The following is a 26,923-nucleotide window of genomic DNA, read 5'->3' as shown; positions in this document are numbered from 1 at the left end:
GCAAGGGTGCCAAGGCACAGGGTTATTTTGCAACCTGTACCTCTTGTGCGGCTATGCTACCTGCAGGTTCCACCTACCCTCACTGTGAGCAATGCTCGGGCCCTGTGGCACTCGCTCAGCCGGAGCCTGGGGCACTGGTAGGACCCTCAGCCCCCAGGCCCCTCTCGGTCTGCGACGAAGCGTGCTCCTGGGGTGGCCTCTAGTTATTACGTGGAGGACTCCGGCACGGACCGCAGTCCCAGACCGGCTAAGCGGGCTCGCTTAGAATCTTCCCCGACTTCATCACGCTGTTCGGGGTCTCAGCTTGAGGACTCTCTAGAGAGGATGAGGCGGAGGTCGCAGCCCAGGACTCTGACCCTGACGTTGCTCTCAATCTTGATACACCTGAAGGGGACGCCATAGTAAATGACCTTATAGCGTCCATCAACCAGGTGCTAGATCTTTCTCTCCCAACTCCACCTATAGAGGAGTCGGCCGCACAGCAGGAGAAGCACCAGTTTAGGTTTCCCAAACGTACTCGGAGTGTTTTCTTCGATCACTCGAACTTCAGAGATGCTGTCCAGAAGCACAGGGCTTTCCCGGACAAGCGCTTTACTAAACGCCTTAATGACACACGTTACCCCTTCCCCTCTGACGTAGTTAAGGGTTGGGCTCAATGTCCCAAGGTGGATCCTCCAGTCTCTAGACTGGCGGCTAGATCCGTAGTAGCAGTGGCTGACGGTTCAACGCTCAAGGATGCCACGGACAGGCAGATAGAGCTCCTAATGAAATCCATCTATGAAGCCATAGGCGCGTCCTTTGCCCCAGCCTTTGCAGCAGTGTGGGCACTCCAGGCTATCTCAGCTTGTCTGTCTGAGATTAATGCGGTCACCCGTACCTCGGCTCCGCAAGTAGCGTCTTTGACTTCTCAGGCGTCGGTATTCTCATCCTACGCCATGAATGCTGTCCTGGACTCGGCTAGCCGTACAGCGGTAGCATCCGCCAATTCGGTGGCAGTCCGCAGGGCCATGTGGCTACGCGAATGGAAGGCAGACTCTGCTTCCAAGAAGTTCTTGACCGGTTTGCCTTTTTCTGGCGACCGACTGTTTGGCGAACAATTGGATGAAATTATTAAGCAATCCAAGGGAAAGGACTCGTCCTTACCCCAGCCCAAACCAAAGAGACCTCAGCATCGAAAAATTCAAGCGAGGTTTCGGTCCTTTCGGCCCTCAGCCAGATCCCAATCCTCCTCGTCCAACAGGCCACAGAAGAGCCAGAGAAACTCTTCTGCATGGCGGTCTAAGTCACGTCCTCCAAAGACCGCCGGAGGCACCGTCTCCAAGGCGGCCTCCTCATGACTTTCGGCCTCCCCAAACCGCATCCTCGGTCGGTGGCAGGCTCTCCCGCTTTTGCGACGCCTGGTGGCCACGTGTCCAAGACCGATGGGTGAGGGACATTCTGTCTCACGGTTACAGGATAGAGTTCAGCTCTCGTCCTCCGACTCGTTATTTCAGAACATCTCCGCCCCCCGAGCGAACCGTGGCACTTTTTCAGGCGGTGAACACTTTGTAGACAGAAGGAGTTGTGATCCCCGTTCCCCTTCAGGAACGTGGTCGCGGTTTTTACTCCAACCTGTTCGTGGTACCAAAAAAGGACGGTTCATTCCGTCCCGTTTTGGACCTCAAATTGCTCAACAGACATGTGAGAACCAGGCGGTTTCGCATGGAATCCCTCCGCTCTGTCATCACTTCGATGTCCCAAGGAGACTTCCTAGCATCAATCGACATCAGGGATGCCTATCTCCATGTGCCGATCGCTCCAGGGCACCAACGCTTCCTGCGTTTCGCCATCGGGGACGAACACCTTCAGTTTGTGGCACTGCCTTTCGGCCTGGTGACAGCCCCACGGGTCTTCACCAAGGTCATGGCATCCGTTGTGGCAGTCCTACACTCTCAGGGCCAGTCGGTGATCCCGTACTTAGACGATCTCCTAGTCAAGGCACCCTCCCGGGTGGCATGTCAACACAGTCTGACCGTGGCTCTGGAGACGCTCCAGAGGTTCGGGTGGATCATCAATTTCCCAAAGTCAAAATTGACTCCGACCCAATCACTGACTTACCTCGGGATGGAGTTTCATACTCTCTCAGCGATAGTCAAGCTACCGCTGGACAAACAGCGTTCGCTGCAAACAGGGGTGCAATCTCTCCTTCGGGCCCAGTCACACCCCTTGAGGCGCCTCATGCACTTCCTGGGGAAGATGGTGGCAGCAATGGAGGCAGTTCCCTTTGCGCACTTTCGTCTGCGCCCACTCCAATGAGACATTCTCCGCAAATGGGACAAGAGGTCGACGTCCTTAGACAGGAACGTCTCTCTTTCTCTGACAGCCAAGACCTCTCTTCAGTGGTGGCTTCTTCCCACTTCTCTGTCGAAGGGAAAATCCTTCCTCCCCCCATCCTGGGCTGTGGTCACGACGGACGCGAGTCTGTCAGGGTGGGGAGCGGTTTTTCTCCACCACAAGGCTCAGGGAACCTGGACTCGGACAGAGTCCTCCCTTCAGATCAATGTTCTGGAGATAAGGGTAGTGTATCTAGCCCTAAAAGCGTTCCATCGGTGGCTGGAGGGCAGGCAGATCCGCATACAGTCGGACAACGCCACGGCGGTCGCGTACATCAACCACCAGGGCGGCACTCGCAGTCGTCAAGCCTTCCAAGAAGTTCGGCGGATTCTGCTGTGGGCGGAGGCCACAGCCTCCACCATCTCCGCGGTTCACATCCCGGGCGTAGAAAACTGTGAAGCAGACTTTCTCAGTCGCCAGGGCATTGACGCAGGGGAATGGTCTCTTCACCCGGACGTGTTTCAAGAGATCTGTTGCCGCTGGGGAACGCCGGACGTCGATCTCATGGCGTCTCGGCACAACAACAAAGTCCCGGCATTCATGGCACGGTCTCAGGATCACAGAGCTCTGGCGGCGGACGCCTTAGTTCAGGATTGGTCGCAGTTTCGACTGCCTTATGTGTTTCCTCCTCTGGCGATGCTGCCCAGAGTGTTGCGCAAGATCAGGTCCGACTGCCGCCGCGCCATCCTCGTCGCTCCAGACTGGCCGAGGAGGTCGTGGTACCCAGACCGACCAGACTTGCTGTCTCAAGGGCCATTTTTCCATCTGAATTCTGCGGCCCTCAACCTGACTGTGTGGCCATTGAGTCCTGGCTCCTAGCGTCCGCAGGGTTATCTCAAGAGGTCATTGCCACTATGAGACAGGCCAGGAAACCAACGTCAGCCAAGATCTATCACAGGGCTTGGAGGATCTTCTTAGCCTGGTGCTCTGATAAGGGGTTTACCCCCTGGCCGTTTGCCTTAGGCTACTTTCACACATCAGTTTTTTGCCATCAGGTTCAATCCGGAAAAAAACGGGTAAAACGGATCCGGTACCGCATCCGTTTTTTCCCCATAGACTTGCATTGTTACCGGATTGTACCGGATGGCTTTGCGTTGCATCCGTTTTTTTCCGGATGCGGCAAAATTAGTTAAAGCGGCGGCCGGAGGCAACGTAGCTTGCAACGTTTTTTTGTCCGGCAAAAAAAACGCATCGATACGGCGTGTTTTACAATAGAAGCCTATGGACGCCGGATCCGGCGTAATGCGGTAAAAAACGGATGCGGCCGCCGGATCCGTTTTTCTAAACTGAGCATGCTCCAATGTAATTAACAAAACGGATCCAGCCAAAAACCGGACGAAAAGGATGCAAAAACGGATGCAAACCGTATCCACCGGATCCGTTTTTTAACGGATCCAGCATAACGGATCCGTTAAAAAAACGGATCCGGTGGATACGGTTTTCACTTTTTTTTCAGGATCCGTTGGATCAGGAAAAAAAAGGACTGTGCCTGAATACAGAAAACTGATGTGTGAAAGTAGCCTAACCCACGTTTCTTTCCTTCCTTCAATCCGGAATGGACAAGGGTTTGTCTCTCGGCTCTCTCAAGGGACAAGTATCGGCGCTTTCCGTGTTTTTTCAAAAGCGTCTAGCCAGGCTTCCGCAGGTCCGCACGTTCCTGCAGGGAGTTTGCCACATAGTCCCACCTTACAAGCGGCCGCTGGAACCCTGGGATCTCAACAGGGTTCTACGGGCTCTTCAGAAACCACCTTTTGAGCCGCTGCGGGATGTCTCTCTATCACGTCTTTCGCAGAAGGTGGCATTTCTAGTGGCAGTTACGTCACTCCGAAGAGTGTCAGAGCTTGCAGCGCTGTCATGCAAAGCCCCCTTCCTGGTATTTCACCAGGATAAGGTGGTTCTGCGCCCGGTCCCGGACTTTCTCCCCAAGGTGGTGTCCCCTTTTCATCTCAATCAGGATATCTCCTTACCTTCATTTTGCCCTCATCCAATTCACCAATGTGAAAAGGATTTGCATTCATTAGATCTAGTGAGAGCACTCCGGATCTACTTGTCTCGCACGGCGCCACTGCGCCGTTCTGATGCACTCTTTGTCCTTGTCGCTGGCCAGCGTAAGGGGTCGCAGGCTTCCAAGTCAACCTTGGCTCGGTGGATCAAGGAACCGATTTTTGAAGCCTACCGTTCTTCTGGGCTTCCGATTCCTTCAGGGCTGAAAGCCCATTCTACCAGAGCCGTGGGTGCGTCCTGGGCATTGCGGCACCGGGCGACGGCTCAGCAGGTGTCAGGCGGCTACCTGGTCTAGTCTGCACACTTTCACGAAACACTATCAGGTGCATACCTATGCTTCGGCAGATGCCAGCCTAGGTAGGCAGATCCTTCAGGCGGCGGTTGCCCACCTTTAAGAGGAGGGCCGTTGTCGGCTCTTCTTATCGGGGTATTCTTTTACCCACCCAGGGATTGCTCTTGGACGTCCCAATTGTCTGGGTCTCCCAATGGAGCGACAAAGAAGAAGGGAATTTTGTTTACTTACCGTAAATTCCTTTTCTTCTAGCTCCTATTGGGAGACCCAGCACCCGCCCCTGTTCCCTTCGGGCTGTTGTTCTTTTGTGTACACATGTTGTTCATGTTGAATTGTTCTTTTGGTTCATGGTTACAGTTCTCCGAACATCCTTCGGATTGAATTTACCTTAGACCAATTTATAAGTTTCCTCCTTCCTGCTTTTGCACCAAAACTGAGGAGCCCGTGATCCACGGGGGGGTGTATAGGCAGAGGGGAGGGGTTACACTTTTTAAAGTGTAATCCTTTGTGTGGCCTCCGGAGGCAGAAGCTATACACCCAATTGTCTGGGTCTCCCAATAGGAGCTAGAAGAAAAGGAATTTACGGTAAGTAAACAAAATTCCCTTCTTTTCAGCTGCTTTCTTTCTTTTTCTTTTGTGTTTCATCACACACCTTGAATCTGTTTTTGCTGCAAGAAAATGAGACCCTTTTATTTCCATCCAGTGGCTGATGACCTGTCCCGGTGTAGATCTCATCTATTACCCGGACTCATACGTGATCGGGCTCTATGAGAGTTTGCATTCACCAACACCAAGTAGAGATTTTAAAAATGGAGAATTGTTTGATTTTGTACCTTTACTTGCTCTCTGACATGTGTCCCTCTTCCCCAAAGGTTTCCTGTCGTCTGGTGACGTGGATCTGGTCGTTGAGCATTTGACCCGGATTATTCTAGAAGAGGCAGAGTCTCAGAGCTGGTAATTGTTTCCTCTAAGGGGTAGGGTTGGATATTATTATTTTTGGTTTGGACAATGCCTTGTTCATATCCTTTATTATAATATATGGGGGGTCCTGACCTGGTACACAAACAACCCTCATTATAAGGGGTCAGGCTGGCTGCATTAATTACAGTCACAGAAGACCTTTAGTTGTACAATCTTTTTGGTGCAGAGTGTGTGTATATGTTCCTGCCTTTTGTATACAAGTGTTATAGGATATTCTCCTTTTTTCTTTGTTTGCAGCCAGGCTGCTATTGAATCCTCGGGATCGTTGGCCAGGGTTCATCCGGCAGTGTTTATTAGCCGTATGGTGCCCCCGCTCTGTGCAAGGCTACGGACAGGTAAGAGAATGATCAATCGCATTGTGTTTCTGTGGCATCAATGGGATTATTTTTGTGGCGCAGATGGCGATTAAAGTGGCACCTCTCTATTCCACATCGAACGAAGAGCGAGCAGATGATGTTGCTTCGACAGGTGTCTGCCATGCATCATGCACATGATGGTGCAATGTTATTGGCACCTCTCGCTTCTGCAGAATCCCTTAAATGGGGGTCTTCACATCCCAGTTGATATCCATTAATGAATTTCACTTCCAAGTTCATAAAGGGTGGGGGTTTGGACCCCTACAGATCCCTGTATTCAAATAAGGCTATGCACAACCAATAGACATAAGGGTTGCAGTACATGGAAAAAGGGCCATGGGGCTCCGACTTCTCGATTTATCATAGATCATAAAGTAAAGGCAAATCCTAGCAATATGACAACAATTTCAAGTTGCGTTGCCATATATTTGGACCATGCACGTGGTCTTCCAACCAATGGATATTTCTACAATAGGGTAAACCAAGTTTGAGGGGAAATAAAAGAGTTTGCTGGATGTCCTCCCCAGAAACCATGTCGCTCTTTTTGGTGAGTTGTGTCTGGAATTGCACGCAAGGAGCCGAGATGCAATAACCAATCACAACCCATCGTCAATGTGTTTATCCTCTACACAGTCACTAATAACTGCAGCGTGTTTAATTCACTGACTTTTTGTTTTCTCACAGTGCCCATGGAAGGTACGGATGCCTCGGGCAGCGTTATACCCCCGCACATTGTATGGCAGCGCTGCCTTGAAGCTTTAGCTGCTATATCTACGCATCACAGTATCATTCAAGAGACTGTGCCGATACTACTGGATTACGTCCGCCAAACACAAAGAGGTATCTACCCTTCACATGACTGTAATACCGCCATATTCTCATTACATTTAACCCCTTAAACGCATTTTTTTTTTTCAGTGTATGCTCCTCAACAGTGTGCTCTCAAGCTACATCTATTTACTATATATATTTTTTCTTCCACATCTCCCCCCCCCCCCCCCCCCAAAAAAAAACACGTGAAGAAAAAACAAGTGCAGAAGATGTGGTCGCTGTGTGCAAGAGCCTTCATCACGTGGCGGTACTATGCCAAGAAAACGCAGAGTCTCTATGTTATTATCACCAGAAAGTGATACCGTGTCTGATGTCCCTCACCGTGCAAGCTGCAATGCAAGGTAATGTCAGAAGCGAGTGTGCTGTGCAGTTTTATGGTGAATGCCTACAGTTGGTGCAAATGGATTCGCAGGAGCCATTCCATCAGCCGCGTCAGTGGACAGCTGCCCTAAACCTCGCCTTATACTTCCCAGAATCTGCGATTAGCCGACCTGGCGCAATGTCGTCATTGCACAAGTGTTGTGAATACATTTGAATTAGTTTCCAGTTTGGGGCTCCTTCTTGTGGTCAGTGCTGGCGATGCAGTTGACTTGCTGAATGGGAAACAGCTGAGGAGGATTGGCAATCAGGCCATTCGGATTGGGCCTATATAACTGAGTAGTTTCCTCCTGTTCCTTGCTGGTGCTCAATGTATCTCCTGTGTGCTAAGGACATTCTGAAACCAGCCCTTTTCTCTGTGTCTACCAGAACTCCTCTCAGATAAGTTGGTCTTTGTACCTCTGCTTATGGTTTTCACTTTCTTGTTATTTTGCCTGTGTGGCGTTCTTGGTGGAGTTGGATCATTCCCTGCTGGGAGTATCTGTGTACCTTGATCCATGATCTGCTATGTATTGTGTGTTTGTCATGCTTGGTACTAAATTCAGTCCTTCCTCTATATCAGTGTTTCTTTGTCGCTCCATTGGGAGACCCAGACAATTGGGTGTATAGCTTCTGCCTCCGGAGGCCACACAAAGTATTACACTTTAAAAAGTGTAACCCCTCCCCTCTGCCTATACACCCTCCCGTGCATCACGGGCTCCTCAGTTTTATGCTTTGTGTTGAAGGAGGCACACATGCACGCAAGCTCCACATTTTAGTCAGCAGCAGCTGCTGACTTTATCGGATGGAAGAAAAGAGGGCCCATAAGGGCCCCCGGCATGCTCCCTTCTCACCCCACTATGGTCGGCGGTGCGGTTAAGGTTAAGGTACCCATTGCGGGTACAAAGGCTGGAGCCACATGCTGTTATCCTTCCCCATCCTTTCGGGGCTCTGGGTGAAGTGGGATCCTAAACGGTCACCATGCACTGGGACCGTGCTCCCTCCGCAGCCCCTGGGGGAATCTGCTGGACAGGAGACCGGGTATCGTCAGGGACAGGGCCCTGCTCCTCTGAGGTACTTTGTGTCCCCTTGGGGACGGCGCATAGAGCGCCTGTGTAATGGACGCTGCAGCAGCTGCTGGGTGTTTTGTGTCGCCGGACTACCGCGCCGACTGCGCTTGTTTGCCGGCCGCGCTAATAAATTTAGTCCCCGGCTTTTGCGGCCTAGTACCGCAAACTCCCGCCCCCGGGCCTGCCAGTCAGGGGTAAGGGCGGGACGCTAGACTAGACGTCAGCGGTGAGGGCTGGAGCATACTGAGGTATCCTCCTCCCCCCTCACTAAGCACTGTGGGGCACCAGATTCCCGCACTTTCTGAGGCACGCCCACGGCTCCCTCCTCCTCTCAGAACGCTGGCAGCCATTCCTATCAGCACTTCTGACGCTGGAGAACTTCAGAGGGGAGACAACAGCCGAGCTCCACAGCTCTGGGAGGCCCAGGCAGGGAATCTGGTGGTCACACAACCGCTGAGGGCGGTCGGTAAGCCGCACCTGTTACTAGGTGCTGGCCCCCCTGGGTGCCGAAGTGTATATTTATATACTTATATTGTATACGTTTACTTTGTTCGGCTGCACTATTTGCTTTTGGCTATATACCCTCACTGATTGCTCTAAGAGGAGACTACAGCATGTCGTCCGCAAAAAGCAAGGGTGCCAAGGCACAGGCTTATTTTGCAACCTGTACCTCTTGTGCGGCTATGCTACCTGCAGGTTCCACCTACCCTCATTGTGTGCAATGCTCGGCCCCTGTGACACTCACTCAGCCGGAGCCTCAGCCACTAGTGGGACCCTCGGCCCAGGTAGAAACACCGGCTGCCGCTGTCCAGGTGGCAGGGACAGAGTTTGCAGTATTGGCTGACAAACTTTCTGAGTCAATTTCTCAATCCATGGCTCAGTCTATGGATAGATGGTCTGCTACGATATTAGAAGCTTTGCAGTCCAGACCGGTAACACAGGCCCCGGGCACTGTTGAATCATTGCCCTCAGACCCCCCTCGGTCGGCGCAGCAAAGTGCTCCTGAGGCGACTCATAGGTCCCACGGTGAGGACTCCGACACGGACCGCAGTCCCAGACCGGTTAAGCGGGCTCGCTGGGAGCTTCCCTCGACTTCATCACACTGCTCAGGGTCTCAGCATGAGGACTCTCTGGAGGATGAAGCGGAGGTGGCAGATCAGGGCTCTGATCATGACGCCGCTCTCAATCTTGATACACCTGAAGGGGACGCCATAGTAAACGACCTTATAGCGTCCATCAATCAGGTGTTAGAACTTCCTTCTCCAGCTCCTCCGATTGAGGAGTCAGCTTCTCAGCAGGAGAAATTCCAATTTAGGTTTCCCAAACGTACACGGAGTGCGTTTCTTGATCACTCCAACTTCAGAGATACAGTCCAGAAACACCGAGCTTTTCCGGACAAGCGCTTTACCAAGCGCCTTAATGACACACGTTACCCCTTCCCCCCTGACGTAGTTAAGGGTTGGGCTCAGTGTCCCAAGGTGGATCCTCCAGTCTCTAGACTGGCGGCTAGATCCATAGTTGCAGTGGCAGATGGTTCATCGCTCAAGGATGCCACTGACAGGCAGATAGAGCTCCTGATGAAATCCATCTATGAAGCTATAGGCGCGTCTTTTGCTCCGGCATTCGCAGCCGTCTGGGCACTCCAAGCTATATCCGCTTGTCAGGCTGAGATTAATGCAGTCACACGTGCCTCTACTCCACAGGTTGCGTCTTTAACCTCTCAGGCGTCGGCTTTTGCGTCCTACGCCATGAATGCTGTCCTGGACTCTGCGAGCCGTACGGTGGTAGCATCCGCCAATTCAGTGGCAGTCCGCAGGGCCATGTGGCTACGCGAATGGAAGGCAGACTCTGCTTCCAAGAAGTTCTTAACCGGTTTGCCATTTTCTGGCGACCGTCTGTTTGGCGAGCAATTGGATGAAATCATTAAACAATCCAAGGGAAAGGACTCGTCCTTACCCCAGTCCAAACCAAACAGACCTCAACAACGGAAGATACAATCGAGGTTTCGGTCCTTTCGGCCCTCAGCCAGGTCTCAATTCTCCTCGTCCAACAGGCCACAGAAGAACCAGAGGAACTCTGATTCATGGCGGTCTAAGTCACGACCTAAAAAGACCGCCGGAGGAACCGCTCCCAAAGCGGCCTCCTCATGACTTTCGGCCTCCCCAATCCGCATCCTCGGTCGGTGGCAGGCTCTCCCGCTTTTGCGACGCCTGGTTGCCACATGTCCAAGACCGATGGGTGAGAGACATTCTGTCTCACGGTTACAGGATAGAGCTCAGCTCTCGTCCTCCGACTCGTTTCTTCAGAACATCTCCGCCCCCCGAGCGAGCCGATGCTCTTCTTCAGGCGGTGAGCACTCTGAAGGCAGAAGGAGTGGTGATCCCTGTTCCCCTTCAGGAATGGGGTCACGGTTTTTACTCCAACTTGTTTGTGGTGCCAAAGAAGGACGGATCTTTCCGTCCCGTTCTGGACCTCAAACTGCTCAACAGACATGTGAAAACCAGGCGGTTCCGGATGGAATCTCTCCGCTCCGTCATCGCCTCGATGTCCCAAGGAGACTTCCTAGCATCAATCGACATCAAGGATGCTTATCTCCACGTGCCGATTGCACCAGAGCATCAGCGCTTCCTGCGCTTCGCCATCAGGGACGAACACCTTCAGTTCGTAGCACTGCCTTTCGGCCTGGCGACAGCCCCACGGGTCTTCACCAAGGTCATGGCAACAGTGGTAGCAGTCCTACACTCTCAGGGACACTCGGTGATCCCTTACTTAGACGATCTTCTAGTCAAGGCCCCCTCCCGGGTGGCATGCCAACACAGCCTGAACATTGCTCTGGAGACTCTCCAGAGATTCGGGTGGATCATCAACTTCCCAAAGTCAAAATTGACACCGACCCAATCACTGACATATCTCGGGATGGAGTTTCATACTCTCTCAGCTGAGTGAAACTTCCGCTGGACAAACAGCGTTCACTACAGACAGGGGTGCAATCTCTCCTTCGGGCCCAGTCACATCCCTTGAGACGCCTCATGCACTTCCTAGGGAAGATGGTGGCAGCAATGGAGGCAGTTCCATTTGCGCAGTTTCATCTGCGTCCACTCCAATGGGACATTCTCCGCAAATGGGACAGGAGGTCGAAGTCCCTCGACAGGAACGTCTCCCTTTCTCGGGCAGCCAAAGCCTCCCTTCAGTGGTGGCTTCTTCCCACTTCCTTGTCGAAGGGGAAATCCTTCCTGCCCCCATCCTGGACTGTGGTCACGACGGACGCGAGTCTGTCAGGGTGGGGAGTGGTCTTCCTCCACCACAGGGCTCAGGGTACCTGGACTCAGCCAGAGTCCTCCCTTCAGATCAATGTTCTGGAGATAAGGGCAGTGTATCTAGCCCTAAAGGCGTTCCAGCCGTGGCTGGAAGGCAGACAGATCCGAATTCAGTCGGACAACGCCACGGCGGTGGCATACATCAACCACCAAGGCGGCACACGCAGTCGTCAAGCCTTCCAAGAAGTTCGGCGGATTCTGCTGTGGGTGGAAGCCACAGCCTCCACCATCTCCGCAGTTCACATCCCGGGCGTAGAAAACTGGGAAGCAGATTTTCTCAGTCGCCAGGGCATGGACGCAGGGGAATGGTCTCTTCACCCGGACGTGTTTCAAGAGATCTGTTGCCGCTGGGGAATGCCAGACGTCGACCTAATGGCGTCCCGGCACAACAACAAGGTCCCGGCATTCATGGCACGGTCTCAAGATCACAGAGCTCTGGCGGCAGACGCATTAGTTCAGGATTGGTCGCAGTTTCGACTGCCTTATGTATTTCCTCCTCTGGCACTACTGCCCAGAGTGTTACGCAAGATCAGGTCCGACTGCCGCCGCGCCATCCTCATCGCCCCAGACTGGCCGAGGAGGTCGTGGTACCCGGATCTGTGGCATCTCACGGTGGGTCAACCGTGGGCACTACCAGGACCGACCAGACTTGCTGTCTCAAGGGCCATTTTTCCATCTGAATTCTGCGGCCCTCAACCTGACTGTGTGGCCATTGAGTCCTGGATCCTAGCGTCTTCAGGGTTATCTCAAGAGGGTCATTGCCACTATGAGACAGGCCAGGAAACCAACGTCCGCCAAGATCTACCACAGGACGTGGAGGATCTTCCTATCCTGGTGCTCTGATCAGGGTTTTACTCCCTGGCCATTTGCCTTGCCCACTTTTCTGTCCTTCCTCCAATCAGGAATGGAAAAGGGTTTGTGTCTCGGCTCTCTTAAGGGACAAGTCTCCGGCGCTCTCCGTGTTTTTTCAAAAGCGTCTAGCCAGGCTTCCGCAGGTACGCACGTTCCCTGCAGGGGGTTTGCCACATTGTCCCTCCTTACAAGCGTCCGCTAGAACCCTGGGATCTGAACAGGGTGCTAACGGCTCTTCAAAAACCACCTTTTGAGCCGCTGCGGGATGTCTCTCTCTCACGTCTGTCGCAGAAGGTGGTCTTTCCTAGTGGCAGTCACATCACTTCGGAGAGTGTCTGAGCTAGCTGCACTGTCATGCAAAGCCCCCTTCCTGGTGTTTCACCAGGATAAGGTGGTCCTGCGTCCGGTTCCGCAATTTCTCCCTAAGGTGTATCCCCTTTTCATCTCAATCAGGATATCTCCTTACCTTCTTTTTGCCCTCATACAGTTCACCAAGGTGAAAAGGATTTGCACTTGTTAGATCTTGTGAGAGCACTCAGACTCTACATTTCTCGTACGGCGCCCCTGCGCCGTTCGGATGCGCTCTTTGTCCTTGTCGCTGGCCAGCGTAAAGGGTCGCAGGCTTCCAAGTCAACCCTTTGGCTCGGTGGATCAAGGAACCGATTCTTGAAGCCTAACCGTTCCTTCTGGGCTTCCGGTTCCTTCAGGGCTGAAAGCCCATTCTACCAGAGCCGTGGGTGCGTCCTGGGCATTGCGGCACCAGGCTACGGCTCAGCAGGTGTGTTAGGCGGCTACCTGGTCGAGTCTGCACACTTTCACGAAACACTATCAGGTGCATACCTACGCTTCGCAGATGCCAGCCTAGGTAGGCGAGTCCTTCAGGCGGCGGTTGCCCACCTGTAGGAAGGGTCCCGTTTTACGGCTCTTTTATCGAGGTATTCTTTTACCCACCCAGGGACTGCTTTTGGACGTCCCAATTGTCTGGGTCTCCCAATGGAGCGACAAAGAAGAAGGGAATTTTGTTTACTTACCGTAAATTCCTTTTCTTCTTAGCTCCTATTGGGAGACCCAGCACCCGCCCCTGTTCCCTTCGGGCTGTTTTTCTTTTGTGTACACATGTTGTTAATGTTGAATTGTTCTTTGGTTCATGGTTTCAGCTCTCCGAACATCCTTCGGATTGAATTTACCTTAGACCAATTTATAAGTTTCCCTCCTTCCTGCTTTTGCACCAAAACTGAGGAGCCCGTGATGCACGGGAGGGTGTATAGGCAGAGGGGAGGGGTTTACACTTTTAAGTGTAATACTTTGTGTGGCCTCCGGAGGCAGAAGCTATACACCCAATTGTCTGGGTCTCCCAATAGGAGCTAGAAGAAAAGGAATTTACGGTAAGTAAACAAAATTCCCTTCTTTCTTGGATCCCAGTAACACCAGAGTACTGATATAGTGGGGGAGAGCCTGTGTAGGCTCATTATTTTTCCATATCAGGCGTGCTGGTATTTACGAGGGTTTTTACGGCTGCAGTCAGTGCTCTTTCCTATCCTTTCCTATGCAGATAGTTTGGGCCTCATCTTTGCTGAATCTATTCTCTAGCTACTTATTGTTTTTTTCCTATATCACCGTAGTCTTTACATGTGGGGGGCTATCTATAACGTTGGGGACTGCTCCAAGGCAGATTAGCTTTTCTAATATTTTCTCCATCGTTTCATTGGGGGACACAGGACCATGGGTTATGCTGCTGTCACTAGGAGGCTGACACTAAGTAAACAGAAAAAGTTAGCTCCTCCCCAGCAGTATAACCCTGAGCCAGAGGCGGACTCAATCAGTTTTTTGCTTAGTGTCGTAGGAGGCTGATGTGGGCCGACTGGGCCCTCTTCAGCCACTTGATTTTTTGCGTATATTTTTTCTTTTTTCTCTCGGCGACGCTCGTCGCTCTCATCTGTTGGAATTTTCTTTTTTCTGCAGGTATCGTTTCTCTACCTCAGCCCTCGCAGCCGTGTGGGTACCGCTCCCCTGGGTCGCAGAAGCTTGAGTTCTCGGGCCCTCTCCCCCGTCCAATTCCACGGTACCACTCCCGGGTTGGCACGCTGGGCTAATCCTTCCTGGGCACCTCCTATTCACCCTGCGGTATCACCCCAAAGGGTGCAAGGGCATACAGCAGGGACTGGACCTCACAGCGCGTCTGGATGATGATGGGGCCCGCAGCGCTGCTTCAGGGGGCTCCCTGCCCCCACCGGCGTCCACCTTCCCTGCCTGCCTGCCTGCCTGCCTCATCCTTCTGCGGTCCGCAGCCTGCACACTGGCAGAGGCTACGCCGCCGACCAGGTAGGACACCCCCTCCTACCTTCCCCCCAGGCGGTTACAAAATATGGGCCCCGGTCCGGGCCTACTCACCGGGCGCCCCGGCCACGTCCTCTCCCAGCGCTGGAGTCCGCACTGACGGCCGGTGCACGGATGTCGCTGCCGCGCCGCCGCCCCCACAGGTAGAACCGCCGGTTTCTACATAATCCGGCGCTGGCTGCTTCCTTTTAGGCTCCCGGCCTGGGCCTAGCACCGGACGCCCCGGGCCGCATCGGGCGACAGAGCGCACGCACTGCCGCCATCCGGTCTTCGCAGCTGCGCCGCAGCCACCGGACAGCCGGCCGGTACCCTCCATGCTCCGGCAGCCTTCAAAATTTAGGCCCCGGCTTCGGCCTTGTCCCCGGCGTCCTAGGCCCGCCTCCTGCCGCAGCGCGATTAGCCGCCGGCCGCTCAATCTCCACCCTCCTCCCAGCCCCAGGCATCACAGGAGGGGGCGGTGGGGGTTTTTTCCCGCTCTCCTCGGCCCCCCCCCCCCACTCCCACCCCAGCATTCATTTTAGAAAAAAAAAAAAAAAGAGACTGATTATAGCAGTCTCCCTAGTCTGCGGATTGCTGAGGCTACAGCAACCACTCATAGGGGGGAAAAGTAGCCAACATTAGCCACTGAACGGTAGTGGTTGTTCTGTTCTTTTGTCATGGGCTCAGTTTATTTCAATATGTAAAGGTAGACATATATGTATATTAACTATTACGAGCACAATACAGGTTGAGAATTTAATTAAAAATTATGGGATTGGTTTGATTCAATGGGAATTTTTTTCTGCATTTTTTCTGCAGCATAATGTCTGAACCTGTCTTTTCTTGCATCATGACTCTTTGTGTGAGATCCTACAGGTGCTTCCTTATGATGGTTGTAAATTGCTCTTTTTATTCTTAGTAAGAACATACTTTTTGATATTTGCAAAAAGTACATGGTTGCATTCTAGACTCCCCCTTTTTTCTTTGTGTTCAAGGTTATTGTTTGAGTCTGCAATATAAGTTCTAAATAATGGAATTCTGGAAGTGGTTTTTCTATGTACATATATATATATATATATATATATATATATATATATATATATATATATATATATATATATATATATAGATTATGTATATTAACTCTTACGAGCTCTTATTCGGGTTCTTGATTTGCATAAGAGGTACAGTTGGTTTAGGGCTGTTCTCTCAGTTATGAATTGCCCCGAACGTTGTCACATTAGTACTCCAGCTTCCGCGGGCCCTGGCACTGCACGCACCGGTATCCCGCACCGGCAGGCGGGTTGGCGCTCTCTCTCTCAGACCCCGCATACCCGTGCTGACGTCCCTCGGGTGGGTGCGCATGCGCTGCGCCCCCGGGCTGTCGCTCTGCCGTAACCGTCCGCAAGACTGGCGCTTTCCCCCCGGTGAGTTGGGTCCCGTACTAAGGATCTTTTCCTCTGCCCAAGGCGGACCCGCCAGGTCTCGTCTTCTGCGCTCCCAGGGTTCACCTTACTCCTCAGGTCCAGACTGCCTCTCCTCTAGTAGTCTTTCGACCTTTCGGGGATGGCCCAGGCGTTTCCACCTCTGCTGGACTTCGAGCAGGAGTACCGGGATGTTTGGCGCATGACTAATAGCCGGGTAAGGATGGTGAGTCAAGCCTTAAAGGTACGGACAGTCCTTCTCTACGTGCACGCACCGGGGGAGGTGAGTCCCGTACCAGGGACCTCACCCGCTGCTCGAAGCGTACCCGCCAGGTCTCGCCTTCGGCGCCTCCCCCTGGTTTTTCCTTCATTCCCAGGTCCAAAGCTCCCGCTCGTCCAGAAGCCTTCCGACCTCTCTGGGGATGACCCAGACGTACCACCTCTGCTGGATTCCGGGCAAGCGCCGAGGTTCAGCGCATGACGATTAGCCTGGAAGATACGGTGAGTCAGACCATAAGGCCACGGATAGTTCTCTTCTCCTCTCTGAGCACGCAGGTCTCCTTGAAGACTTTTCTAGAGGACCCAGGATGTTGTCAGTGGACATCCAATAGTTCGCAGAGCTACTGCTCCTTCACAGACATCAGCCAGACTGGACGTTACCAGCGGTAAGTCTTGTTATTCTCTTTATTCATTCTCCAAGGGGCTCCGGAGAGAAGTGGCATGCCCCCCTGCGATCGACTCGCCAGGTTACCTCTTGGCTGATCATCCCTAAGGTGACGTCTCTCAGGGACCACACGGTCTCCCTACGCAGAGGACTACATTCCATATCTGCCGATCAGAAACTGGTTGACATCTTCGGTAAGTCCCTTCTCATCATAGCCCTGGCACTTTCACAGCTTCACGGTCTGAGCCTATAGCAGCAGTGTGACCACACGTCGAGGCCTCTGCCTCAGGAGCGGGATCGCGGAGGCGACATCTAAAGAGTCGCTGACCTTCCTTCCGCCTTTAGGTGAACGTACCTTCGGACATAGGTTAGTCCAGTGGATCCCCTAGACTACGTGAGGGAAGTGTACATCTCTCCATAGGCTACGTGAGGGAAGGGCACATCTCTTCCCAGCATCGGCCCAGACGCTCAGGATCGTCGCCTTCACCGCTCGGCTCCTGTCCGTTCGAGCCGCAACCGTCAGGGCGCCTCTATTTCTCATCGTCACTTCTCGCTACTAGGGCAGCTGTTCCACCGGTTGGAGTCCTTTCAGATCTCGGCCCGGTAGATCATCCCCTTAGGCATGTTTTTCGAGACCGCCATAGGGAAGTTACTCTTCACGCTGGAGTAGTTTTTCCTTCCCCGCACCAAGTTAGGTTCGATACGTTACTCCGCAGCGGCTGGGGGAGGTGATAGCGGTGGTACACTTACCGGTGTTCATCCTTGCCCTTCCAGAGGTCCCCACTGAAGAACGGAGATAAGTAACCTCCGTCTGCCCCGGGGGATCCGCCTTTCCCTTCCTAGTGGACCAGCTTTCGTGTCCGGTCCCTGGGAAGATCCCCTCTCCGTCTCCTCTGGCGAATAGCATCAGCCATTACCAGTCTCCTATGCTAGGGTGGGCTTGTCCACTTTCCACAGCACGATCCCTAGGAACACCCCCTTTGTGTGGTCTCCCCTTCAGCATTCCAGGATTTCAGATCCATCCGGTTAGACTGGTTACGTTTTCTTCACTGGGGCGAGGTTGTTCCGGTCAGGTCCCAGTCGGACCATGCCACAGCGGTGGCGTGCATCATCCACCAGGGAGACGCAGGAAGTGTCGTGAATAAGGAAGAGGTCAAGAAGATCTTGCTCTGGGCCGGATCTCGCGCTCTCTAATCTCAGCAGTCCACTTCCCTACTAGGCAGAATGGCTCCTCAACCGGGTAGTCTCCAGCCAGATCTACGACGAAGGGAAGACCTCCAGTAGTGGTCCTATTTGCCCCCCGATCCAGCTTCTAGTCAACGGCGCACCTAGGGTGCCACCCTTTTCTGCGCTAGGTGACGACGCCCTCGCCCGGCTGTGAGGCCGGTTCATTTTTTCATTTTCTTGGGCATCTGCCTACGGCTTCCCATGATCTCGAGCTTCTCAAGAAGGACCGAGGCAGAGGGTGGCTATGGAGGGGCCCAGGCGAGCATAGTTCACAGAAGTCACTCAATCCACTCGCAGAGACCCTGTGGCGCTTTCCAGACCGTCCAGTTCTTCCGTGTCGAGCCCGCTCTGACACCAGGACTTAGAAGCCCTAAGTTTCCCGACCTTAAGAGCGGATCCCGGGTTCTTGCTCGCACAGGCCGGTTGGCAAGAAGGATGCAGACAATGTTGGAGACCGGGGAGCTGGTTCCCTCGAAAATGTATTACCACACGTGTGGCATTCATCCGGGGGGTAAAAGAGCACATCTTCTTTCCTCTCTCTTTCTCGCTCCTTTCCTGCACTACTGCCATGCTGACAGTCAGATCTGGATGCGGCTTTCTAGCGCGTCCCTCTAGGGGCCTGGTGTCGACGCGGTCATTTCAGTTCAGAGGCTTATCACTTATCGTCCCACGACCAAGGTGTTTCACGCAGAGAAGCGTCCATCTGGCTCGGCGGCATCGCCGTCCACTAGTGACGTGGGACCTTAATCTAGCGATGGGTTCACCTCACGGTTCTCGGTTTGAGCTTTTCCGAGGGCTTCTTACTCCCACATGTTTGGATAGGTGGGCTCCTCGTGACCGTCTCCTTGTCTCAAGGGGCATCAGGGCGGACATCTCTCTCTTGTTGCCTTTGTTCCCCCCCTTTTTTTCCAGGTCCTCCAGTAGGGCAAGGGGGGTGCTCCGGCCACTACCCTCCCTTCGATCCAAGGCAGCCCGCCTTCCTTCCAGATAAGGTGTTTGGGGTTTCGAGTTCGGTTCTAGTACCTTCTCTCAGCCTGAAAAGAGCCTAGTCCGGACCGCACTTTTCGGTATACTCCGACAGTCAGTTCATCTTTCAGGACAGTTCCTCTTTTCATCCGGTCCCAGGAGGCGCATGCTGGCGCCCAGGGCTAAGATTTCCATAGAGATCCTTCCGTCATAGGTGAAGCCTATCGCATGGAAAACGGACCTCCGCCGTTTTTTTCTACCGTCCAAGGAGGGTTTCTTGGATGATTGGACTACAGACGTTGACGGACCGAGGTCTGCCGGGCCTCCTACTGGTCTAGTAGGCAGACCTTTACTAGTTCCTATCAGGTCACACCCAAGCTTTGGCAGTGGCCAGTCTTGCCGTTATCTTTGCGGGCGGCAGTAGCACACCTGTAACAAGGTAGGTAATTGTAGGTCTGGGTCAAGCCCGACTGGAGGTAGCGGTTTCCTACCGATCTCCGGTGATGGTTCTCTTCCCACCCAGGGACTGCTTTTGGACATCCCATGGTCCTGTGTCCCCCAATGAAACGATGGAGAAAGATAGATTTTTGTGTACTCACCGTAAAATCTCTTTCTCTGAGTCTTCATTGGGGGACACAGCACCCACCCTGCTTGTGTTTTTTTTTTAATTACATTTTACCGGTCTGTTGCCTCAGTGGCCTTATTCCCAGGCCATTGGTCGCACGTCTATTTGGTTAAGGTTTTTTCCTTGTCTTATTCCGGATTGTTTGGTTCTCCTCCTACTGCTTGTGCACTAAACTGATTGAGTCCGCCTCTGGCTCAGGGGTTATACTGCTGGGGAGGAGCTAACTTTTTCTGTTTACTTAGTGTCAGCCTCCTAGTGACAGCAGCATAACCCATGGTCCTGTGTCCCCCAATGAAGACTCAGAGAAAGAGATTTTACGGTGAGTACACAAAAATCTATCTTTTCTCTGTAAGAATATTTAGTTCTCCAGCTGTGTCGAGGCGACCAGGTCATCGTAGGCACGCCCCACGGCTACTTTTAGTTGTGTTTCAGTATTAGGTCTGCAGTCCGTTAACACTAGAAGTTCCAGAAATTTCGAGCTCCCCCTGAAGTCCCGAAAGAGGGTCTCAAATGACTGATGATAAACTGAATAGAACTAACTAGAAACTAAATGGCTAAACTCAATGGAAAACAACAACCTCCTGTGGTGCGACAGTAATGGCCTTAATTACAGAACAAAAGATGGTGATTATATTATGTTAGCTAAAATCCTTCAGGTCATTCGACCCGTCTCTGGGTTCCAAACGTAGAAATGTTAAATGACCCCTCTTTGGGACTTCTAGTGTTAAGGTTCCAGCCTCTCTGGTTATTTTTTGGGTTTCCGAGTTTTTGTCCTTTTTCTGATCCTCCTCGGTCACTGAATCATAACACACCAGGTTGGTTAATCATAAGAAGATCTGTGGATGTGGGCAGGTAAGAGGCAGATCTCAGATCTTCTGTCCATTATGTGGTCGATGAATGAGATCCTGAGAATTAATTTGCACCAGCTCCCATCAGAAATTAAAATGTGTGTTCTCGGTCAGACAGGGGGCATGCAGCCGACCTTCATGTCCTCCTCCATGACAGTGTCCTTACAGCTATGGCGTCCTTAATCATTGCCTCCACCACGCGGCTCAGTCCTGAGTGAGTATTCGCATAATATAATAATCGTTGTAGTCCCTAGTGTACCGATTTGTCACTCACCTGGTCTGCACTCGCAGGTTATCGTCTTCGAGTGTACCTCAGATTGTCAACCTCTTTCTGGATGGGGATGTTTCCATTCTTAGTGAAGGTAGCTTCACCTCTACGTTCCTGCCTTTCCAGGTAATGAAATGTCGTCTTTTTTATGTACATGACATATAAGGGTTTTGTTTATTACTCAAAGCACATCACCAACTACATATGAATGCACATCGAAAAGGCCGATTACTTATGTCGGAAATGTGGTCATTCACATGAATAATTGATGTGGACAATGCTCCAATGGTTATATACCCTAGTCTAGTTCTGTCCCATCAACTCATTATTCCCAGATACCTAATTGCAGGATAGTCACCCCAAATTGGACATTTCTTTGTCGCTCCATTAGGAGACCCAGACAATTGGGTGTATAGCTATGCCTCCGGAGGCCACACAAAGTATTACACTTAAAAGTGTAAAGCCCCTCCCCTTCTGCCTATACACCCCCCGTGCTCCCACGGGCTCCTCAGTTTTCATGCTTTGTGCGAAGGAGGCAGACATCCACGCATAGCTCCACAGCTTAGTCAGCAGCAGCTGCTGACTATGTCGGATGGAAGAAAAGAGGGCCCATAACAGGGCCCCCAGCATGCTCCCTTCTCACCCCACTCTTGTCGGCGGTGTTGTTAAGGTTGAGGTACCCATTGCGGGTACGGAGGCTGGAGCCCACATGCTGTTTTCCTTCCCCATCCCCTTAGGGCTCTGGGTGAAGTGGGATCCTAATCGGTCTCCAGGCACGGAGATCGTGCTCCATCCACAGCTCCTGGGGACTCTGCTGGATAAGGAGCCGAGTATCGTCAGGGACAAGGCCCTGCTACATTGAGGTACTCTGTGTCCCCGTAGGGACAGCGCACAGAAACACTCCAGCATTGCTGGGTGTGTTAGTGCGCCGGGGACCGCAGCGCTGAGCACGCTTGTGCCATCACACATCTGCAGCGTGGCTGGGTGTGTTAGTGTTACTGGGGACTACCGCGCTGACCGCGCGCTGCCATTTCACACTGCAGCGCGACTGGGAATGTTAGTACGCCGGGGACTTCCACGCCGACCGCGCTCATACGCCGGCCGCGCTTATAACTTTAGTCCCCGGCTTTTGCGGCCTAGTCTCACTTTTTTCCCGCCCCCAGGCCTGCCAGTCAGGGGAAGGGCGGGACGCTGTACAGGACGTCAGCACTGGGGCTGGAACATGCTTTGCATACTCCACCCCCCTCACTGTGCACAGTGGGGCACCAGATTCCCGCACTTTCTAGGGCACGCCCACGGCCCCCTCCTCTCCTCAGGAAGCCGGCAGCCATTCCTGTCAGCTCTTCTGACGCTGGAGAGGGGAGACAAGCTCAGGGAGACCCAGGCAGGGATTCTGGTGACCACACAACCGCTTTGAGCGGGCGGTAAGCAGCACCTATGGTGCTGGCCCCACTAGTGCAGAAGTGTACTTATAGATTATATGATTATAGGCTATACTTTACACTGTATGGTGCACGGTTGATTTTTGGCTATATACCCTCCTGGATTGCTCAGAGAAGACAACAGCATGTCGTCCACAAGAAGCAAGGGTGCCAAAGCACAGGCTTACTATGCTGCCTGCGCCGCATGTACGGCTATACTGCCGGCAGGTTCCACTGACCCTCATTGTGTGCAATGCTCGGCCCCTGTGGCACTTACTCAGCCGGAGCCTCTGCTAAGGGTGGCCCAGGTGGAACCACCTGCTGCCACTGTCCAGGTGACAGGGACAGAGTTTGCAGTTTTTACTGAAAGACTTTCTGAGACTATGGCTAAGATATTAGAAGCTTTGCAGTCCAGACCAGTACCTCAGGCCATGGGCACTGGGGAATCATTGCTCCCTGGTCCCCCTCATTCGGAACAACAATGTTCTTCCGGGGTGTCTCATAGATCCCAGGGTGAGGTCTCTGACACGGACCGCAGCCCCAGACCGCCTAAGCGAGCTCGCTGGGAATTTCCCTCGACATCATCACATTGTTCAGGGTCTCAGCGGGAGGACTCTCTGTATGATGAAGCGGAGGTAGCTGATCAGGATTCTGATCCTGAGGCCGCTCTCAACCTTGATACTCCTGATGGGGACGCCATAGTGAATGATCTTATCGCGTCCATCAATCAAATGTTGGATATTTCTCCCTCAGCTCCTCCAGTAGAGGAGTCAGCTTCTCAGCAGGAGAAATTCCGTTTCAGGTTTCCCAAGCGTACAGCGAGTATGTTTCTGGACCACTCTGACTTCAGAGAGGCAGTCCAGAAACACCGAGCTTGTCCAGATAAGCGTTTTTCCAAGCGCCTTAAGGATACACGTTATCCTTTCCCCCCTGACGTGGTCAAGGGCTGGACTCAGTGTCCCAAGGTGGATCCTCCAATCTCCAGACTGGCGGCTAGATCCATAGTTGCAGTTGAAGATGGGGCTTCACTCAAGGATGTCACTGACAGACAGATGGAGCTCTGGTTGAAATCCATCTATGAAGCTATCGGCGCGTCTTTTGCTCCAGCATTCGCAGCCGTATGGGCACTCCAAGCTATCTCTGCGGGTCAAGCGCAAATTGATGCACTCACACGTACGTCTGCGCCGCAGGTGGCGTCCATAACCTCTCAAACGTCGGCATTTGCGTCCTACGCTATTAATGCTGTCCTGGACTCTGCGAGCCGTACGGCGGTAGCATCCGCCAATTCGGTGGCAATACGCAGGGCCTTGTGGCTACGGGAATGGAAGGCAGATTCTGCTTCCAAAAAGTGCTTAACCAGTTTGCCATTTTCTGGCGACCGTTTGTTTGGTGAGAGATTGCATGAAATCATCAAACAATCCAAGGGAAAGGAAACATCCTTACCCCAGGCCAAACCAAACACATCCCAACAGAGGAGGGGACAGTCGAGGTTTCGGTCCTTTCGGGGTGCGGGCAGGTCCCATTTCTCCTCGTCCAAAAGGCCCCAGAAGGATCAGAGGAACTCCGATTCATGGCGGTCTAAGTCACGCCCTAAAAAGACCGCCGGAGGTGCCGCTACCAAGGCGGCTTCCTCATGACTTACGGCCTCCTCACACCGCATCCTCGGTCGGTGGCCGGCTCTCCCGCTTTTGCGACACCTGGCTGCCACAGGTAAAAGACCGTTGGGTGAGAGACATTTTGTCTCACGGTTACAGGATAGAGTTCAGTTCTCGTCCTCCGACTCGATTCTTCAGAACATCTCCGCCTCCCGAGCGAGCCGATGCTCTTCTGCAGGCGGTGGGCACTCTGAAGGCAGAAGGAGTGGTGGTCCCGGTTCCTCATCAGCAACAGGGTCACAGTTTTTACTCCAACCTGTTTGTGGTTCCAAAGAAGGACGGATCTTTCCGTCCTGTTCTGGACCTAAAACTGCTCAACAAACACGTAAAGACCAGGCGGTTCCGGATGGAATCCCTCCGCTCCGTCATTGCCTCAATGTCCCAAGGAGATTTCCTTGCATCGATCGATATCAAAGATGCTTATCTCCAAGTACCGATTGCTCCAGAGCATCAGCGCTTCCTGCGCTTCGCCATGGGAGACGAACACCTTCAGTTCGCGGCACTGCCGTTCGGCCTGGCGACAGCCCCAAGGGTTTTCACCAAGGTCATGGCTACAGTAGTTGCGGTCCTCCACTCTCAGGGTCACTCGGTGATCCCTTACTTAGACGATCTGCTGGTCAAGGCACCCTCTCAAGAGGCATGCCAACACAGCCTCAACGTTACTCTGGAGACTCTCCAGAGTTTCGGGTGGATCATCAATTTTCCAAAGTCAAATCTGACACCGGTCCAATCGCTGACATATCTTGGCATGGAGTTTCATACTCTCTCAGCGATAGTGAAGCTTCCGCTGAACAAACAGCGGTCACTGCAGACAGGGTTGCAATCTCTCCTTCAAGGTCAGTCACACCCCTTGAGGCGCCTCATGCACTTCCTGGGGAAGATGGTGGCAGCAATGGAGGCAGTCCCTTTCGCGCAGTTTCACCTGCGTCCTCTTCAATGGGACATCCTACGAAAATGGGACAGGAAGCCGACGTCCCTAGACAGGAACGTCTCCCTCTCTCAGGCAACCAAAGCTTCCCTTCGGTGGTGGCTTCTTCCCACTTCATTATCGAAGGGGAAATCCTTCCTACCCCCATCCTGGGCGGTGGTCACGACGGACGCGAGTCTGTCAGGGTGGGGAGCAGTCTTCCTCCACCACAGGGCTCAGGGTACGTGGACTCAGCAAGAGTCCTCACTTCAGATCAATGTTCTGGAGATCAGGGCAGTGTATCTTGCCCTAAAAGCGTTCCAGCAATGGCTGGAAGGCAAGCAGATCCGAATTCAGTCGGACAACTCCACAGCGGTGGCTTACATCAACCACCAAGGTGGAACACGCAGTCGGCAAGCCTTCCAGGAAGTACGGCGGATTTTGATGTGGGTGGAAGCCACGGCCTCCACCATCTCCGCAGTTCACATCCCGGGCGTGGAAAACTGGGAAGCAGACTTTCTCAGTCGCCAGGGCATGGACGCAGGGGAATGGTCCCTTCACCCGGATGTGTTTCAGGAGATCTGTTGCCGCTGGGGGATGCCGGACGTCGACCTAATGGCGTCCCGGCACAACAACAAGGTCACGGCATTCATGGCACGATCTCACGATCACAGAGCTCTGGCGGCAGACGCCTTAGTTCAGGATTGGTCGCAGTTTCAACTCCCTTATGTGTTTCCTCCTCTGGCACTGTTGCCCAGAGTGTTACGCAAGATCAGGGCCGACTGCCGCCGCGCCATCCTCGTCGCTCCAGACTGGCCGAGGAGGTCATGGTACCCGGATCTGTGGCATCTCACGGTCGGCCAACCGTGGGCACTACCAGACCGACCAGACTTGCTGTCTCAAGGGCCGTTTTTCCATCTGAATTCTGCGGCCCTCAACCTGACTGTGTGGCCATTGAGTCCTGGATCCTAGCGTCTTCAGGGTTATCTCAAGAGGTCATTGCCACTATGAGACAGGCTAGGAAACCAACGTCCGCCAAGATCTACCACAGGACGTGGAAAATATTCCTGTCGTGGTGCTCTGCTCAGGGTTTTTCTCCCTGGCCATTTGCCTTGCCCACTTTTCTGTCCTTTCTTCAATCCGGATTGGAAAAGGATTTGTCGCTCGGCTCCCTTAAGGGACAAGTCTCTGCGCTCTCTGTGTTTTTTCAGAAGCGCCTGGCCAGACTTCCACAGGTACGCACATTCCTGCAAGGGGTTTGTCACATCGTCCCTCCTTACAAGCGTCCGTTAGAACCCTGGGATCTGAACAGGGTGCTGATGGTTCTTCAGAAACCACCGTTTGAGCCAATGAGGGATATTTCTCTCGCACGCCTTTCGCAGAAAGTGGTTTTCCTAGTAGCAGTCACTTCACTTCGGAGAGTGTCTGAGCTAGCAGTGTTGTCTTGCAAAGCTCCTTTCCTGGTGTTTCACCAGGACAAGGTGGTTCTGCGTCCGGTTCCGGAATTCCTTCCTAAGGTGGTATCCCCCTTTCATCTCAATCAGGATATCTCCTTACCTTCTTTTTGCCCTCATCCAGTTCACCAGTGTGAAAAGGATTTGCACTTGTTAGATCTGGTGAGAGCACTCAGAGTCTACATTTCTCGTACGGCGCCCCTGCGCCGCTCGGATGCACTCTTTGTCCTTGTCGCTGGCCAGCGTAAAGGGACACAAGCTTCCAAATCAACCCTGGCTCGGTGGATCAAGGAACCAATTCTCGAAGCTTATCGTTCCTCGGGGCTTCCGGTTCCCTCAGGGCTGAAGGCCCATTCTACCAGGGCCGTGGGAGCGTCCTGGGCCTTGCGACACCAGGCTACGGCTCAGCAGGTGTGTCAGGCAGCTACCTGGTCGAGCCTGCACACTTTCACGAAACACTATCAGGTGCATACCTATGCTTCGGCAGATGCCAGCCTAGGTAGGCAAGTCCTTCAGGCGGCGGTTGCCCACCTGTAGGACGGAGCCGTTACGGCTCTATTATGAGGTATTATTTACCCACCCAGGGGCTGCTTTTGGACGTCCCAATTGTCTGGGTCTCCCAATGGAGCGACAAAGAAGAAGGGAATTTTGTTTACTTACCGTAAATTCCTTTTCTTCTAGCTCCAATTGGGAGACCCAGCTCCCGCCCCTGTTT

General features: G+C 53.0%; 1 protein-coding gene across 2 annotated transcripts in view; it reads left to right on the top strand.

The window, feature by feature from the left end:
* Positions 1-26,923, top strand: part of MMS19 (MMS19 cytosolic iron-sulfur assembly component) — a 209,237-nt gene that overhangs the window by 82,846 nt on the left and 99,468 nt on the right. For both annotated transcript variants that reach the window (XM_075348390.1, XM_075348389.1), the window contains exons 16-21: positions 5,542-5,623; positions 5,888-5,985; positions 6,691-6,846; positions 7,029-7,178; positions 20,618-20,717; positions 20,795-20,897. In XM_075348390.1, coding sequence (XP_075204505.1) covers positions 5,542-5,623; positions 5,888-5,985; positions 6,691-6,846; positions 7,029-7,178; positions 20,618-20,717; positions 20,795-20,897 — 689 coding nt within the window. The remainder of the gene's footprint in view (positions 1-5,541; positions 5,624-5,887; positions 5,986-6,690; positions 6,847-7,028; positions 7,179-20,617; positions 20,718-20,794; positions 20,898-26,923) is intronic.

The sequence above is a fragment of the Anomaloglossus baeobatrachus genome, chromosome 5, assembly GCF_048569485.1.
Source record: "Anomaloglossus baeobatrachus isolate aAnoBae1 chromosome 5, aAnoBae1.hap1, whole genome shotgun sequence".
In the NCBI taxonomy this organism is placed as follows: Eukaryota; Metazoa; Chordata; class Amphibia; order Anura; family Aromobatidae; genus Anomaloglossus; species Anomaloglossus baeobatrachus.
This window is presented reverse-complemented; position numbering and strand designations above follow the sequence as displayed.